This window comes from Sinohyriopsis cumingii, chromosome 2 (genome assembly GCF_028554795.1).
Source record: "Sinohyriopsis cumingii isolate HCF-2022 chromosome 2, ASM2855479v2, whole genome shotgun sequence".
Lineage (NCBI taxonomy): Eukaryota > Metazoa > Mollusca > Bivalvia > Unionida > Unionidae > Sinohyriopsis > Sinohyriopsis cumingii.
Genome location: NC_142962.1, coordinates 142,112,427 through 142,131,975, shown reverse-complemented (window position 1 = coordinate 142,131,975; position 19,549 = coordinate 142,112,427). Strand labels below are relative to the sequence as shown.

The 19,549-nt window shown below is 36.9% G+C and overlaps 1 protein-coding gene across 1 annotated transcript in view; it reads right to left on the bottom strand.

Moving 5' to 3' along the window:
* Positions 1 to 364: 364 nt before the first annotated feature.
* The window catches only part of LOC149805970 (suppressor of SWI4 1 homolog), a 34,122-nt gene continuing 14,937 nt past the window's right edge, over positions 365 to 19,549 (bottom strand). Inside the window, exons 6-10 of the mRNA XM_089950767.1 lie at positions 17,187 to 17,297; positions 9,499 to 9,642; positions 5,081 to 5,238; positions 3,856 to 3,924; positions 365 to 2,075 (exon numbers count right to left, since the gene is read on the bottom strand). Coding sequence (XP_089806893.1) covers positions 1,861 to 2,075; positions 3,856 to 3,924; positions 5,081 to 5,238; positions 9,499 to 9,642; positions 17,187 to 17,297 — 697 coding nt within the window. The 3' untranslated portion in view covers positions 365 to 1,860. The remainder of the gene's footprint in view (positions 2,076 to 3,855; positions 3,925 to 5,080; positions 5,239 to 9,498; positions 9,643 to 17,186; positions 17,298 to 19,549) is intronic.

The window sequence follows — 19,549 nt, the reverse complement described above, 5'->3', positions numbered from 1 at the left end:
TACAAACTGCACTCCACTACTTCCAATGAAAAGCATGGGGCATCAATTCTTAGAATTAGCTTGTTTAAATATGAGTACTGTAAAACCCTAATGATGATGAGTCCAAAAATAGGTACATATTTAGGAGTAGGTTTTGTCAATAAAGTCAGGACATTCTTATGTTCAGCACATCAATCTGAAACATAAAAGTCATAATTCATAATAAAATTAACACACTGGAATTTTACATGTTATAAATAGATCATTACAAACTGGAAACCAATATGTTTGCACCTTGTTTATACAGATGGACAGATGATGATTCCAACATTGACAACAATCTGAATAGCCAAAGACTGGAAAATGATAAAAGGAAGTTATTAAATGTCTTGCTCAAGTGCTGAGGATTTATTAACTTTTCCACTGAGAGAAAATATATGACATAATGCTTCAGAAAACAAGACACAGAAAATGATAGAAGTCTAGTGTAGATTTCTTGAAACAAATCAAGGACTCTGGTAATGCTGCTGAATTCATTAAAACTGGTTTGGTGAAAAATCACATTTTTGAAAGTATTTCAAATTACTGACATGGGATTATTGGGTCCTCTGTATCCACAGAATGATTACAGTCGATTCAGTCTAAAAATTAGTGGTTTGTAGCAAGCATAAGAGTTATACAAAAAAATGCAACCTATGCAAAATAATTTAGGTACACATGAATTCTAGTTCATAATCTCTAGTACAATATGTCGGCATTCTTTTGCTTGTTGTTCTCAACAGTGGCAATCAAAAGTTTGTTCCAACCAAATGGGAGAAATTACATTACTTTTTTTGTGATAATGGAAAGAAACAGAAATCTAATTGGCAAGTGCAAGATTTTTGTGCAGTACTTTATTTTTAACCTAAATAATGACATTTCAGGAATTTAATGATTGCTCAAGATGTTTGTGTGAATATGATATAAAGTTCTAAATTGCCTCTATGGCTGACTACTTCACATCAAAAGTTCCTTCCCTGGGTCCCAAGTATGTTTTACTGGAAGAGCCCACGAGATATTCCTGATACATATCAGATTTTGTAACAAATATATTTTCTTGTATGTTTGACTTAACAAGATATATGCAAATACACTACAAAATTCTTGTCACTGGCTTTCACCTTGAACCTGATAAACTGGAAAGATCATCACTGAATTCCTTTCTGATACTCTGTAATGATATATTTTTGAAATTACCATGCTATTATTAATACATATCCACAAACCAGGCTGGATACATTTTTTATATATGTTGATATTGTTATGCTCATAGGTCATTACAGGTAAAAACTGATATATGCCCATAAGTCATTACAGGTAAAAACTGATATATGCCCATAGGTCATTACAGGTAAAAATTGAGTCAACACCATTAATTCGAAGTCAATGTTAGAGTGCCAACTGTCATCTTGTTTATAGAAAAACACCATGTCAAAACAACTATCTGTTTAGAGGAGTAGCCATAACCAGATTTTCAAGATGGACACCATGGTAACCATCTTGGATATCCATGTGGAGCCATTTTTATTTTGGAGCAACCAGCCCTCAGGATTGATCCGTGTGCCATACTTCTAAGTAAAATAAACTAATTTGAATGAAATGGATGCTGGATGATCACATAATCTCTTTCAGTATTCAACAAGTACAGATAAAAACCTAAGTAGATGGAGATTCTGGACTAATTTCAACACCATTTCCCAATTTTTCATTATATGCCACATTTAAACCCGTGATTTAATTTTATAAGTTTTACAGTAAATGGATCACAGATCATGTATTGAATAGAAAACAGACTCTTCTATCATGTTCAAAATTTAATTGGGACAGTTAAAACTTCCGATTCTATCGCACTTTATTTTTCCTGAACTTCTTATTTTTTCCTCTGAGTTTGTCTTTTTTGATAATGTCCTTTTTCATGTATTTATTGTCTTTGTCTTTTTTCTGTTTCTGACTATATTTGCTTTTTGAGTTTCCAGTCAATATTTTCCTCTTTTTGAAGGATCCTCCTGTTCCCTTTTGAGGCAATTTCCTCTTTGTTCCAGTCTTCAGCAGCAAGTCTGCAGGAAAAACAAGAACACAATCAGTGCAACACAATGATGATAAACACTAAAAATCTGCAACAAATAAGCAGCATCTATCTGCACCCCTAAGTACATTTGAAGAGGTACATAAGGGTTTCTTAAAACTAACATATATGCCTGCAAATCATAAACCCCAAATTAGGATCACACAGTCCCTTATTTTCTTCACAAAGCGTTTCCAGGATTAGCATCATTTAATTTAAATATATCATACATTCAGATGCCAAAAGCTGTGATAAAAGTATGGGCAATACTCAGTTTTACTCTGGAAATATCAAAATTGAATTAAGATACATCCATCAAAACAAAACCTAGTGTTTTCTCATCCATTACTGACCATAAAATTTACATAGCACAAAAGTCACAAAATGTTTTTGAAAACTTTCAAACTCATTTGAGTTGGAGTGTCTCTGACATATGAATGTTGCAATTCTTAATTGTAAAGATTAAAAATGTTTTTATGTAGATATTTTCAGGTGCATCAAACACACCTGGTTGTTCTTATAAAGGAACATCAGATAACAAGGATTACTTACCTGACAAGGATTACTCACCTCTAATAATTGTAGCAATATGCTTTCTGAATGTGAATTAGTGTAATGATTAGGTCATCACTATAATTACATGTCTTGTCCCTTTACTGTTAAAGCTGAAAAGTAACACCCGTATGCCAAATCCCACAAATGCATGACTCAACTATTGCAGTATCAGGCAAATACTTCAAAAATACCTAAACAATTTGGGCATTAAAACTGTCAATGGAGGTAAAGCTGGATTGCAGACCATGATATATGGATTACTGTGATTAACTTTTCACTGATGGCTGTTGTTCTTGTTGTGGGGTTTAATGCCATTTTTCAGCACATGATAGGCTATACATGGTGGCCACTATTAATGGTGGAGGAAGAATCTGGGAAAACCCCGGAAAGAACCACTGATCCATGAAAAGCTACTTTAAGCTACTGGCAAGCTTTCTCACATACCCACATTGGCCAAATCCAAAACTCAAACCCACGCAAACAGAGGTGAGATGGCAGTGATCTGCAACGGAGAGTGCTTTAGACCACTCTGCCACTCGGGGCCCCTACTGATGGCTGTAGTACCCATAATGCAATTACATGACAAATTATTTGACTCCATAGGCAACAGTGCACGAGAAATTTACTTAAATGCAAAAGATCAGCACAGATAACTGGAGACTGTGATACAAATCACTGTTACCTACTTTTAAATAAAAAGTGAACTACTCCACACAACACCTAAATACCAATGTTTGTGTCTCTACAAACAATTGTGGAAGAAAATAAGCAAGTCTATGTTATGTGCTGATGCTAGACATACAGCTGGACAGACTATAATTAATCTATAATCTGGAACTGTTTTGCAATCTGACCAAATTATAAAATACATCCAACAATAATTTAAACACTTTGTTGGCTCAAAACGGAAATTAAAACTATAAAAGAAAAGAAAAACAGAATTCTAAGGCTAGTCAAAAGCAGCAAATACACCACAAAAGGACAGCACTTCGAGAACTTTGTGATGATCCGAGATTTGATAATTTCTTGTTTCATGCTGGGATTTAAGACAGTACATAAGAGATAACAAGAACAATTTTGGGAACATACCTAAAAAGATTAGGGGCTGTATAAATAAGAGTATAATACCAATATGTTCAGATTTTTCCAATAAACTAGAAAAAAGTTTTAATTAATTGCTGCCTAATAGGTTTCACTCAAGCCTTCTGAGCAATTACCAGAGTCTGGCTCCAACCCTACTTCCTGTCTGTAGTATTCCACATCATCATCTTCATCTGCACTGTCATCTGAAATTAGCAGGACAGGAAATCAGCTTTATGGCTTAAATCCAACATTCAAAAAACATCTTTCCTGAATCTAGACCCAACTGGCATATAAGTCCACTTAATAACTTACTATATGAAAAAGTCAAACAAAACAATGTATTTTATTTCTACATCAGCATGCTGAGTTTCCTCCAAGGTAACTAGGAATGAAGCATAAACACACAAACACTGATGAAAAGTTTGATCATATTGGAATTATATTTTTGAGAATTTCTGCATGATATTGATTTTATAATTAGGGTATATATATACTGTTACTTAGTTTTCACCACTCCCCAAAAACTCCTGGCATGTTATCTACAAATGAAGTTTAATGAATTTCATGTTTTTTCTAAAGAGATGGGGATATAACAGTATTTGGATAAAACACAAACATAACTACTGTGTACAACTATCATAACATTATTACTCGATGATCTAATTATTCTCATCAACCAATTTATGACTGGATCAAAAATGTTTGGGATGGCTCTCTCATGCCAATGCTAAACATGAGTCAAATTAAAGTGTGTGTGTGTGTGTGTGTCCCAACCAGTCACATTATCCTGACACCAGGTTGACCAGTCCTGCTGAGCAATGAGTGAGGCAGCTGTTAGTATCACTTTTTATAAGTCTTTGGCATGACTCTGCAGAGGTTCAAACCTGCGATCGAGATGGATGCTCTAACCAATAGGCCACTGGAGCGGTATTAATTAATTAATTAAAGTGAATTCCTACAGTAACAAATCACAATGTAACAGCATAGTACCAAATTAAAGATCTTCACAATTCAAGAATTTCAAGTAAAAAATGCAAGTCATCGCATTCACTTTCAATCTCATCAATGGCCCCAGGTAAATAACTGAATCCCTTTCAGGTCCCAGGTCAATGACTGAATCTCTTTCAGGCCCCAGGTTAATGACTGAATCCCTTTCAGGCACAACAATTCTTACAATAACAGAAGACCACCAACACCAATGCCCCCTTCCCCCTTGCTTTTTATAAACTTTGAAATACTTATGGGTTACAATCTTCATATTATTTAATTACAATCTGGTTCTGGGTTTAAACAGTTTCAATATTTTATCTTAAACAGAAATATTCTTTTTGGCATCAATTTCCTGTGAATGGCACTAACCTTGACCAGGGTTTTCAATTTCTGCCTCTCCTGCTGTTACTTTCAGCTGACCTTTCTTTTTCATCCCCTCCAGACTCTTCTGCTTATGCTCCTCCTTCAGTGCCTTCTTCCTCTCCACATTCTCCTGCTGCTGCTGCTTTCGCTGCTCTTTCAAAATCCTGGATGGAAATTATGAAATTAGAAAACTGATGGTGTTATAATTCTGCTTGGGTACTGTAATGTTATCTGATGCTGTTATAATACAGCTTGGGAACTGCAGTGTTATCTAATGGTATAACAAATCAGCATGCAAACTGTAGTGTTAACTGATAGTGTTATAATAGAGCCTGGAAAGTGCAGTGTTAACTGATGGTATTGTAATACAGCTTGGGAACTGCAGTGTTATCTAATGGTCTCACACTGCTGCTCGGGAACTGTAGTGTTTATGATGGTATTAGAATACAGCTTATGAACTCTAGTGTTATCTGATGGTGTCACAATACAGCTAAGAATGCTGTTCAGCTATGTCTTGCTTTAGACACTGTACATGCAATTTACATTAATTGATCAGAAAGCAATACCAATGTTTTTGAGTCCAATATGTTTAGCAATACCCAATCAAAATAAGTTACTAGTGCATCAATTACCATGCAAAACCCCTGGTCTCGCATGATGCTCTGCACTGTCAATATCAATGGAGATATTGAAAATGACATAAGTATAAGAAAAATACCCTGCAAATAAAGATCAAGCATTAAATCAGTTACTTCCAGCTGTGTCACTGCTCACTGTTTCATTGTATTAGTCACATCTATGTCAACCAAAGATGTAATGAGGGTTTGTTTCAAGTGTCACTCCACTGTACTAACATTTTCAGTGATTATGTGCAAGTTCAGGGTTGGGGTTTACGTTGAGAGATAGCAATGTCATATGGTTGTACATTTTGCATGTATGTGTCAGAAATACTTACTTGACTGAAAGTTTTATCAAATGTGTTTTACCATTATTATACAACAAGATTCAACGTTTTTAAACATACCAACGTTTCTGAGAACACAACATATAAGGCAGTCTGATAAGGGTATAACTAGGTAGGTAATACAAGAGATAATGCAGTCTGGTATGGTATAACTAGGTATGTAATACAACAGATAATGCAGTGTGAGAGAGTAGAATTAGGTAGGTACTACAACAGATTCCTATTTATGAAGTGCGCTTTTTGGATCTTTACATTTTGCCATTTCTCTCTATCTTGTTTAGAAAAATATTTTGCAAGTTACATTGAAGGTTAAGCATGTAACCCATTATATCCAAGTCAACAGAAATAGTGTCCTTTCCTTCTTTGAGTGGTACATGAACAAGCAAGATCTCTCAGTTCTGATTGTTTCAGTTCGCTTCAGGTTCCACTTTGGAAACCAGATAGGAATATGTAGATAACCCTGGGACAAAGTGTCCGAAGAAGTTAACTCAGTTAAAGACAACTGGCTGATTCCCCATAAGCAGAATCCTGTTTTTGGCTATATTAGCTTGAACAGTAATAAGAAATACCAAAGCATCACAGCAGAAATGCAGATCAGGTCAACAAACAAAGCTTCTATTACCACTGATCCTGTCTGTTGTAGCTATGGTGACTAGAAAGTACAGCTCTCCACCGTTATAACTCACTTCACTACAGTGCAATTCCAGATATAACATGGTAGCATAATGGACCCCAAAGTAAAAATTATAAAAATGTAAATTTATATAAAAAAAATAATTTTCAATATATATATACACTGAAAGATTTTACATTAAAAAAACTACTTTACTTAATTTAGAATTTTACGGTCATAGTTTAAATCTAATTAGCCATTGATGCATTCAGGCTAGATTAAGTTATTGTATTCCAAACAGGCTACTGAGTACCCGAAATTACCCATGTCTCTAATAAGCCATAATTGTCATTGGTCTGTATCAACTATTGTATTTGGCTAAATTACACATGACTGCCTAATTTGCTTTTAGCACTAAAGGCATCCCAGCAGATTAGTGGCTTGATCTCTGTAAGCACAGCTCAGTGATTACCGACATTGTTTATTAACACCTTGAAGAAAACAGATCACAGAAAGGATTAGTGGCGGCACGTCTTTTGAACTTGTCACCACTTTCTGTAATCTGTCGTAATGCAGCCCAGAAGAGATAATGAAGAGCTGGACAGAATGAGATAGGATTCATCCTTGCTAACAATGAGGTCATGACAAAGCAAATGCAAAACAAAGGACTGTATAACTTGCTACAAAATGGATGTACTTGTTGCCCTGCAAGTTCACCCTCCCAAATGGTGCTGAGACTGATTTTGGTGTATCCATGCTCAACTTAAAATAGGTGTTGTTTGATATCTATAATCTTCAAAAAGTTTGGAGTCAGATCCTGTTAGTGTTATGTTGTGAAGGAACTTGACCACACTTTTCAAGATAAAAGTGTATATTCCAATGAAAGCTAAGGGTCATCAAGTCAGTTTTCTATTCCATGGTGAAGGGTTAAAATCTAACCCAAATGGGAAACAAGAGAAAGAGCAACACAGGCATGGCATCATTTTATGTAAGGGAACATGGTTTGTCTATAAAGTCTGCCTCTTTAGAAGCCATGGAATAAGTTGTGGGAAGATAGAGGCTAATATCTCAGAATGGTCTTGTTATGGTCCTTTCAGAATGTGGACAGGAAAGGAAAGCATTGCCTTCTGTGAGCTATAGTGTAACGGATGTAGATGTAACATTAAGGAGGGAGTGATGAGCTACCCTATTCAATGGATGCAGCTATAAGCAAGACTGACTCCCAGATATGTCAGTGTGGGTTCTCAATGAAGGGGTCAAGGTTGTTGAAATATAGCCTTCAAAGCAGGTCCAGCATAAAGCCAAACTCTCTGATGTTCAAAAATGACTGCTGCTTGTGAATATGGAGTTCTTGTCAATGCAAAAAGAGGAAGGTTTCAATATTTCCAGAGTGAAAGACCAGCATGCCCTTCTTGTAGAATGGCAGGTTCAAGTCTGATGGGAATCATCATTGTGAAAAAGGCCTTTTGACACTAGCTGGTCTTCCAGGTGTGCGAGTTCTTTAGAAGTCCATTATGGGGCAGGCAGAAGTAGAGGCCAGAAGACAAGTGATGCATGTAATGCTGGGTGACAACATCAGGCCAAGGTAGGAAGATGGTACCTGTTATATTGTCTTCACACTTATAAGAATGGAGTGGCATGGAAACCTCCTGTGAAAGTAGTGATGGCCAAACAGATGAAGTGTGGTGTCAGGGAAGGTGAACAAAGACTTGAGTCCATCTTAGCTTTGCTACAATTATTCACTCTAAGAGTCACCAAAGGTTCAAGACAGGTACTGCATGTTTGGAAAGGGGGAGGGACCGTAAATTGTACTGGGTCATGAAATAGCCAGGAATAGTATTGGACCTGTTCAGTGCTAGTCCATGATATTTCCATGGGTCCCGTACTGGACAGTACATGACCATATGTCAGATGATGCCTGTAATTTGGGTTGGAGTCTGGGTGTACTGGGAAGACAATTCACCATACTGTTTTCTAACAGCAGATGGTGTTGGTTGAGACTTTGCTAGAATCAGAATAATGGTATGAGGCCAGATGACTTCTGCTGCCTGAGTCTGGCACCAGCTATGACGTGAATAATCACCATAGCTAGTACTAGGGTCTCTGATCAAATTTTCAGAACTGATCCAAGTGAGCCATTTTCGTACCAGCTAAGTAGTCTGTGCCAATATGACAAGTTCTGGTTACTTTTGCACTGTGGAATGGGTATGCCAAGAAAATTAATCACCATGATCAACTAATAAAACAGCACATGCAATGTTTGATATCTGTAAGGCTATGAGAAAGAGTATGTTTATAAGCAAAAGCAGAATTAGAAACTGGCAATTAATGTAACTGGTGCCAATCTATTCAATGGTCAATTGGTAATTGATGGAACTGGTGCCAAACTATTCAATGGTCAACTGGCAAATGATGGAACTGGTGCCAATCTATTCAATGGTCAAATGGAAATTGATGGAACTGGTGCCAATCTATTCAATGGTCAAATCTAACTTCTACCTTCGCAAGCAGATGACCTTTCAGCATTAAAACAAGCCAAAACGTGGTAAACATCTTTTTTTTGTTGCAGGGCTGGTTTTGTGAAGCAGTGGATGGAATAAGGAATAATGATCACATAACATCTTTGAAGAAACAATATAGCAGCCACTAACTAATTTCCAGAGATATATTATAAAATTTTCTCACTATAAAAATACACAATTGCTCTTCAACCTGGAATTATGCCAAAATACTTCAAATGTGATCATAAAAATTCACTGAGGCTTTTTTTAAAAATTATGTAAAACTAAGCCTGGTAGTTATGTTTTTTAGGTCCTGCTCAGAGAGAACATATGGGCATTAACATACTTTTTCTGCTGTCTGTAGGCTTTCATGGCACCAAGTTCCTCTTTGGTCTTCTGAATGAACTCATGGAACATAACCTGTCCACTACACACACCATCCTCTACCTTCACCAACTGAAGAGTCAGACGGGGACCTAGCTCTGTCAATCTGAAAATAAAAGCAATTATTAAAGTAAATTGTGTTCATCTGAGAATACTTATCAAATCACAATACTTTAGGAATATTAGCCTGCTACCTCGTGAATTCAGCCCTACTAAACGATGACCATTGTATTTTTCTATCTCATATAGACAAAGGGTAATAACTCTTGCACATTACCTTCTATTGCCAATGGGATGTTTTTTAAGTAATGTGCATGTGTAAGTATTCTTGGAGAATCATAATTTACTTAAAAATTTGTTTTCTCCTTGAAATATGTTTCCCAATCACATTATGTTAGGAGAATAGAGAATAGGTGGGAATGCTATGCATCCAGCCTCTGCCACAGCTATCACTCTAGGGAATGATGGCTGGATTCCCCATGTGAATCATAACCTGTTCTCATAATTACATAAGCAATACAGCCTAGGGTCAATTGATCTACGAACCCGACATATTGTTAAGAAGATAGTTATTGAAATCTTCTTATGTATAAATTTCTCTGGTGAATCCAGCAAAAGCAGTGTTGTTTGTTTTAATTGGGTCTGGTGGTCATCTGGGCTGTGGACACCAGACATACCAGATTCAAAGTTTGCCTCTGCAAAGTTAAACTGCTTAGATAATACTCGAGAAGGTTGACTCAGAATGTTACATTCAAACAGGAGGCTCGCCAAGATCACTCTAACCTCATAAGCAGTAACCTTCATGAGGCGCCTCTGATCTTTTGAGACTTCCAAGTACGTCAAGCGTAGAACCCATTTCAGCTACGAAGCAACGGTGTGAGGGGTGATATCCTGTTTCCCAGTTTTCATAAGAAGAAAGAGGCGTTTGCATGTGCCATGACTTGTCCCTGCATTTCAAGTAGTTTTTGAATGCAAGACAGGATCTTACATGGTTGCTGTTCTTGACCTATCTAAGGAAGAGAGCAAGTGAATGACACTGAAAACTGGTTTGGTTTGATGCTAAATGCTAAGGAAATTTTAGAGTAAATTGCCCTGTCAAAGACACCATGGTAGCTGACTCAGGTTGGTCTGATGGTAGGATCTTAACCAACACTTTTTGGACATGATTCCAACATGCTAGCCACTGAGCCACAACTCCATTAGTCTTTGATTACAGACAGACAGTAACCTGTTTTTGGCTACAAAGCCTAGATGTGTCAAAAGAACCAGAGATGAAGATAGCTCAGGTCGATGGAATGGGCATGTAGATCACTGAACCTGAATGCTGAAGCTAAAGCTATCAGGAAACAGGTTTTTTATGATATTAACCTGAACAAAGTGTGGGCTAAAGAGTTGAATTTATTTGAACTGAGCCATGTTAAAACCCAGAACAAATTCCATTTTGGACACAGAGTGAAGGATTTTGGTTGATAGAGTTCAAAATTGGTTAAATGATCCAACAGATCTTTATCATGTCCAATGTCACATCTAATTGTTTCCCCATGAAGAGATAGGAAAAAAGTCAGTGGGATGATGTTAATGATGTGGGACTAGACCCTGAAAACTCTCATAAGCCTTCAGAGTGGAGGGCCTTCCTGCTGTCAAGATTCTCTCCACAATCAAAGGTTTAAACTGTTTGGGCAGGGATGAAACACCCATGACCATTGGTTGTTTGAGAACATTCTAGTTGACTAGAATAATCCTGGGCTTGTCCCATTTGAGAGGGGTTATCATAATCGTCTTGCATGTCTAACCCTGTAACTTCTAGGTTATTTTTGGTTCTAAGTTTGTGGGAGGGTAGGCAAATGCCCACAACGCCTCCCAAATGAATGACAGAGCCAAGACCCAAACTTCTGGTGGGCAACTTATGACTGCATCTTTTCGCAAAGAGATCTATTATCAAACACCCCACAAAGTGTGCAGATCTAAAAATAGACTGACTGATGGAGAGACCATTTCATGTGAAGGACTTGACCTTTCCTGGATAGTGTTTGGCCAAGGCATTGAGCCTGCTGGGAATGTGTCTGATTTGTATGTTGATATGGAGATTGTCACACCAATACAGAAAACTGTCATATCAGAACACACAGGTTGGTTGATTTGGTGCCCCTGTTTGTGGAGGCAGGTCAACAACAGAGTTGTTGGATATAATTGGGACTGTTTTGCCTAAGAGTTAATCCTTCCAGACATCAAAGGCACTGACGACAACCTTGATTTCTAAAAGCATGGTTCCAACACTTTTCTAAAGATAAATTTCCAGGTTTTTTCCCAGGATGATTTGTTGTTGTTGTTGTTCTAGGGTTTAACGCCATTTTTCAGCACAAGATAGGCTATACATGGCAGCCAGTATAACTGGTGGAGGAAGAACCCTGGAAAACCCAGGGAAGAACCACCGACCCACGAGAAGCTACTGGCAGGCTTTCCCACGTACCCACACTAGCCGAGCCTTGGACTCGAACCCACGCAGAAAGAGGTGAGATGGCAGTGATGTGGAACGGTGAGTGCTTTAGACCACTCGGGGCCCCTTTCCAGGATGAAATTAATTTTTCCAAGGTTCACATAAGATCACTACTGAATGGAATTAAAGAACATTTTAGATTATAAAACATGCATTTTCTAAATTTAAAGATGGTTCTCTTTCAAGACTCTCCAAAACATCTAAGCCAGAAAAGATGATCATGTACAAACCACAAAATGAATCACAAAACAAATTTGATTATATTCCTATAAATTGGCGTGTAAAGTCATTTCAATGTACAAAATAAAAATTCTAACTTTATTTTGCTGACCTGCATTTTGTTGCAAAGTGGGAACAACATAATGAACATAAATTAGTTGCACGAGTACACAAATCTAACAACCCACATTTTCAAATGTTGTTGAGAAACAAAAATATTAAATGAAAGTTGTATGCTGGTTGTAATAAAAATATAAAAATGGAAGAACACAAAATTAACATATTAATATATTCCGAGAACAACTTCTGGAGTTTGTTGTATCACAGGACTACCACATTGACATGTGTTCTCTGCTTGATAAATCAGTCTGGCCAGATTGCTGGTTTTTACAAAAAGTATCTGACTTTCATTTAATATAATTAAATTTTTCTACAACAACATGATTCAGCCAATGTGGGTATGTGAGAAAACTTGCCAGTAGCTTCTCGTGGGTCGGTGGTTCTTCCTCCACCATTAATAATGTCCGCCATGTATAGCCTATCGTGTGCTGAAAAATGGCGTTAAACCCCACAACAACAACAACAAAATGGACTTCCAGTGGTCTAAGTGTTAGAACATCCACCCTGGCCAAATCATACCAAAGACTTCTATTCCATGGCGGAGGGTTAGAATTTAACCCAACTGTGAAATGAGACAAAGAGCAACACAGGCTAGTGTTAGGACTGGTCAGCCTAGTGTCAGGATAATATGACTGGGTGGGACATGATGCTACATGTTTGCAGCATCATGCACCAGTGCTAGGTATCGCTATAAACTGCCACACTGCAGACATCATAGAGATATGACTAAAATTTTTAAAACTATGTTAAATTCAAATAAAAAAACACAAATACACGTTCGTTTTCCAACAGACGTTTCCATGTAAACTTGTTTCTTACTTCCTTTTCGATTGATCGAATGTACATAATGTGATCTAACACAACAAATTTTTAACTTATTTTCTTAAATAGCCTATAAATGCTTTCTCCCAAATGTCAAGATATGTAACAATTTTTTCCTATGATACTTTTCAAATAAAATATAATGTGGTTTAAAATGAATTAGAATGATTACAAACACTCAGTTTTCATCCAAAACAATTCAATAAGTAAAAATGAAATATTTAATATTTACCTGTCAGTGAAATTCAAAGGTTTTTAAATAGCTGTCAATATAAATTTCAACTTCTTCCAAATTTTCAAGGGTTTTTCAAGACCTGACACCAAATTTAAGGGTTTTTCAAGACCCATGTGAGTCATCTTTTAGTGTGGCATGGAATCTGAGTATATATTTTTATGCTGCTGTTGTTGTTTTAACAATAGGCTATACATGGTAACCTGTATAACCAGTGGATGAAGAACCCTAGAAAACACCAGAAAGAACCACTGACTCGCAGGAAGCTACTGGCAGCTTTTTCAAATTTGCCAAGCCCAAGGCTCAAACCCATGTGGACTGAGATGAGATGGTAGTGATTGGTAAAGGTAAGCACTGCAGACCACACCGCTCCGGTGGCCTAGTGGCTAGAGCATCCGCCTTGGATGCGAGAGGTCAAGGGTTCAATCACTGGCCGAGTCATATCAAAGACTTACAAAAATGGTACCAACAGCTGCCTCGCTTGGCGCTCAGGATTAAGAGGTTAAAGTTAGGACTGGTCGGCCTGGTGTCAGAATAACGTGACTGGGTGGGACATCAGGCTACATGTTTGTGGCATAATGTCCCAATGCTAGACATCACTACAAACTGCCACAGTGCAGACACTGTAGCAATATGTCTGAAACATTGTTAAATCTACGTTAAAAATCCAAATCACACACACCCACTACAGACCACTCAGCTACTTGGGGTCCCTATCTTATGTACCCAAATTTACAAAAGAATTCTATGGTTAGTTCACTATTTTTCAAGCTGTATATCAATTTTAGTGAATTCTGTCATTGCTTCAAACCATGAAATTAAAGACTAAACAATCAATGATCGTGGAAACAACAGAACTCCAATCCACACAATTAAGTAGCAACAATGTACTTTTTCACAAGACCTGAAAAATGGTGGCAGGGAGCAGGGGTAAAATTAATTTAATTTTGTATTACTTACCTGCTACTACTTCACTGTTACCAGTTTCTGGGATGCTAAATCCCCAAAAACTGGATACCACGGGTAACAGTGGGTCTTTGTATGATGCAACCATGCACAGAACAGAGTGGTTTCCAGGGTGTGAACCAGAAACTGGTCGTGTTCAAGCCACCAACAAGGTTGTGATGAAAATCAGATCCCAGGGGTACCTAAGCCAACAGTGTCCTTGTGTGATCCCCAGAAAGTTAGGAACAGAAACTGGGGAGGATACAAATCATGTTTCCCTTGGGGAACTAATTCTGCAGCTGCATTCAGAGTTCCCAGGACAGAGAAGTAAAGACAAGAACAAAAACAAAGTCTTGTCCAAAAGATCGTCTATGTGGGACAGAGAATATCTGAGGACAGTGTTTGAAATAGTGGAGGATGGGGACCTGTTAAGACCGGAAGTGAGCCACTAGTGAAGGCCAAATGAATGAGATGAAACTTAAATACCTCCTAGGCCAGAAAGATGGGGATGTAAAGGTAGAAAGTGAAGATCAAAGAAGAATGCCCAGCCATTGATGTTCCTGTTCAAGGCAGCAGTCTCCATTTTAAAATGCCCTTCCCAAAGAAATTTCTTTACCGCTTGTAAATGTTTACAAAACCAGTAAACATGTAGTTACACGTGTTTGTGCATGTCATTGATCCAGAACTACACTTTCAAATCAAATTATATATTTTCACGTCTCTGCAAAAGTGGATTGTTTTGAAAGATGCTTCTGTTAATTCCTTTCTATTTACATCACTTGGTATCACTAGGTAAATGCAGAAGTTGATATGATATTGGTCATCATGTACATACATCATGTACAAACACAACATCAGGCTGCTTTACTGATAATGCTAAAGCATATTAGTTACCATTCAACAACATGTTTGTTAGCAAAACCTTTGCTCTGCAATATTTTATTTTAAAGAAACACCGTTCAAGTGTATAAGCCACAAAACATTATATATCCTGGAAAAGTACATCATGTGCATGTCTTGGCAATACATCTGGTTCCATTACATACATATATGTAACAGTGGGAAACAAGAGCATGACAATCCCCGTGATGTTTTACTAAACCTGTCAAATAAAGACATGTCTTACAAACTGAATCCTGTGGTAGAAGTCATACAAAAACTGAAACAGTGACAAGATAAATGAGGCATGATAGGCACATTATAACAGCTGGTCCAGTAAGTCTGACAGGGTAGGCATAGAGAAAGGGTGAGTTTCTAATTATTTCAATAAAAAATCATCATATCAGTCAATGTAAAGTATGTTAAAATTTATAAACTTTGGTACATATTGTAACATTAATTCTGGGCCAGGTGTTGCTGGTCCATAGTGTCTTGTGATGCCACAGAAAGGATTCAATATCAAAGAGTGTCTCTACGTAAAATTATGCAGAACTCAACTGGTTTTTGCTGTTATCCTGCAAAATCTTGGAAGACTCCAAAGCAGCATCTCTAGGAAGGTAGAGAATAAGAGACAAGCATGCAGGATATTGTAACCATAGTCCTAGCCATATGTTTCAAGGCCTCTAAAGATTTCACTACAAGATGAACCCAGGAACCAGTTAATATTCATGCTTTGGAAGTGCCTAGGGGGTGGGGCATATAAGAGGCTAAGCATGGTGATGAAACCTATAGCCTGAAGTGGAAGCATACAAAAGGGCTATAAACCCCACCTGCCATCTGGCAGCTTCCTGTCTCCAAAAAAACCTCTGAGTAAGTTCCCAAACCATCAGTGAAGAAAAGGGTGGGATGGACATACTGACCCAATCCCTGACCCAAGACAACTGATCGAAACCTTTTGTCTGGTTCCTTGAAGAGCACAGTCCAGTGAACCAGAATCAGCACAAGATCTGTTTCTGCAAGAGCCAATCTCTTCCCTACCTTCGGGAAGGGATGCCTTGAACTGATCGGGCACAGATACAGTTCCTCCCTTGGGCATGGTTATTAATCTATTCATAACAAGAGCAAACATCCTTTAAATGATTTTTGAACCACAGAAAGCGCTTCTGTTCCATACTGCATATGGGGGAGTTTATATCCTTCAGACAGGAAGTGACCTGGACCCCTCCCACAAATGGAGGGGGTCGTCTTGAGATGAAGAGGAGGAAGCATTTATCTTCATTCCTCTAAGTGCAGCAATTTTCAGCCAAGCTCCACACAGAATCTTCCCACAGACAACAAGTATGTCAACCATTGGTACATGCACACTTTGTACATGATAAACTGGTAGGATGAATGTCCCATGGGGCTTTCTTATGTCAGCACTTCCACACAATATGTGACAAAATAAATATGAAAGAAAAAGAAAAATGAACCTGAATTATAAATAGGGGTTGGTGATACCCTCACAATGATCCTACGAAAGGGATATAATTTAGTGAGACAACACTCTGCTGAACAAGGTGTAATAACCCTTAAAATTAAGAAAAGGGACAGAGATACATATGAATGGATAAAGGACTGGCAAAAATTACTAATACAAAACCAAAATGATATGTTTGCCCAAAGGTGATCTGAAGACAAACAAGATGAAATTCACTGAATGTCCTGACATAAAAGGAGGAAGATATTCTGTATGTTGAATATGACCAAGGCATCATAATGGGAACCCTACTCTATTCTTTTCTGACACTACAGTTACTATCTTGAGGAGGGAATTATTAGCTTGCCTTTGGGACTAAGCATCCTGAAAGAGTAGCAACAAAACAATAGCAGGTACTGTATTACTGCTATTAAAATTTATACACATGAAAAGAAATTAAGTCACAGTATCTGTTACCTGACAGCGCTTTTTGCTGATTTGATATTTCCTCTGCGACTCATATCCTGAGGAAGCACAACCTGACTTTGAGCTCCCTCTTCTACCTCGCTCTCAGAAGAATAGGCCTCCCTATAAATAAATCAAAACATTTCAATCTTTGTTTCAGTGGCTAGCTTTATATGCTATAAATGACATACGATGAAACAGGATAATCATTTCAAATGACATGTTCTGTCCTTGATTAGTCTATGTATCTGGTTTGTGAAAAGTAATGTAACATCTTAGATGATAGACCTACTCACAATAACAAAAATTAATGAAACAGATAAAACAAATAAACATAGCATTAATGGTATTTGTATATTTTTCAGGTATAAATGAAGTACTCAATTTCTTAATCAGTCACTGCCATTTAAGAGATTTTCATTTCAAAAAGTGAATCTTGTAAAAAATTATATATGAAGAAGAACTGATTAAATTAATATATAAAATGCAAAAATGTAATATATACCAAAATATATAAGATGTGCTGGTGTAAAAGTGCATGCCAACTATAGGAGAAATCATCATTACATCCATACTACAGTAAAACATCTTAAAGCCGGTCACACAGAGACCAAACATTTTGGTCATTTGAAAGAGGTCACCAGTTGGCATACGAAGCCTGATTACTGAAGGTCTGCTTTAGAGACACAACTAATTATTAGTTTATATTCTTGCAACAATCAGCATATATTGTAACTCATTTTTGATTGATGTACAAAATAATACTGTATTCCATTATTAGAGGAATAAATAATATTTTAAACACATTTTCATAGTATATTTATTAGCTAATCATGTAACCTGAACCTGAGATTTTAAGAAAAGGGAGTGCCCACATCAAATTCTCTGTGGCCTTTTTGGAAAATCTGGATGGGTCAATGGTCCCATAAGGATGAATCTTAGATTAAATCCTGCTATTTAAGGTACATGCAACTAATTCAGCTCCGATGGACAATAATGTTAACATTTGACTAAATCACTATACTTTTGTCACATGAGAGACAAATCAAGCTTACATCCAATTAATGATTTATCCATGAGGAATCTTTTAAAATGATGAAAAATATGTGCTGTGCAGCTGGTTTTTGAGAATAACTCCTTTCTAGGTGCCACCTATACAAATCTGACCCTGTCATAACTCCCCATTCACATCTGCTATTACCAGTGCTGTAACAGCGATAAAAAAGAAAACAGTATTAACCTTGACCCTACTACAGCATACAATTCACCAATTCTGAAAAATTACATTAATTTTTTCCACTAATTATTTTCAGATAATCAGTGACCTTTGTTCTTTTAAACATGCTATTTAAAAAATCACCACTCAGAAAAGGTTCCATAGCTCAAAAAATAATTAGTTGTTTGTGACCTATTATGTCATATATATTCATTTCTGACAAATTTTGTCACATGATTTCATATATATCTGATCGAAGGGTCATAACTCTGTGAAAAACGTATATGAAATGCTGACTTTTATTAAAACTATTTGGACATAATAATTTAAAATAGCCATATAATTCATTTGGTTCTCTTCTGAAAAAAATGTACATCATAGAATTTATCAAATGTAGTCTTTCCAGAAACTGAAAATTTAGAGAAAAAAATAGAGCTACATTTAAAAACAAATGAATCAAAAAGTAGGACATAAAAAGGTATTTTAAAAAAGAAAAATAGCAGGAAATTTATCTAAACTTACTGAAAAAATAAACCTTTATTTGACTTACATTTATAAACTTAAACAAAAAGCATGCTCTTAAATATTTTCTGTTTTTAGTCCAGACTGTGTCTCTCGTCTTATACACTGCACCACATCAGAGAGACCAAATCTCAATTTGATTTGCTATGGCCATTCACAGTGTGCAATCAATTTTCAAATTAAAATTGAAAAATAGTAGGGTCTTGGGCTATTTTGGATAAAGAATATAAAAAAGAGCGAGTCTTGACAAAAATATAGGAAAAAGCAGGGAAACACTCAGAATACAATCTTGGTGTATTATAATTTATATGCAGAAAGTAGGCTATAACTGTAACATGATCATTAAACTCAACTGAGCTCTTGCTGAAAGATATCCTTATATCAAACCTGCTCAAATCTGATAAGAAATGTGGATTCCATGTTACAATTTACTGATGTCAACAAACTTTGTGTATGACTTCTGTGTGTATACAGTCTTGAAAACAGACCACTTTTATGACCGCTCCAGTGGCATAGTGGTTAGAGCATCCACCATGGGTGTGGGAGGTCGCGGGTTCAAGCCCTGGCCGAGTCATACCAAAGACTAATAAAATGGTACTAACAGCTGCCTCACTAGGCACTCAGCATTATGAGGTTA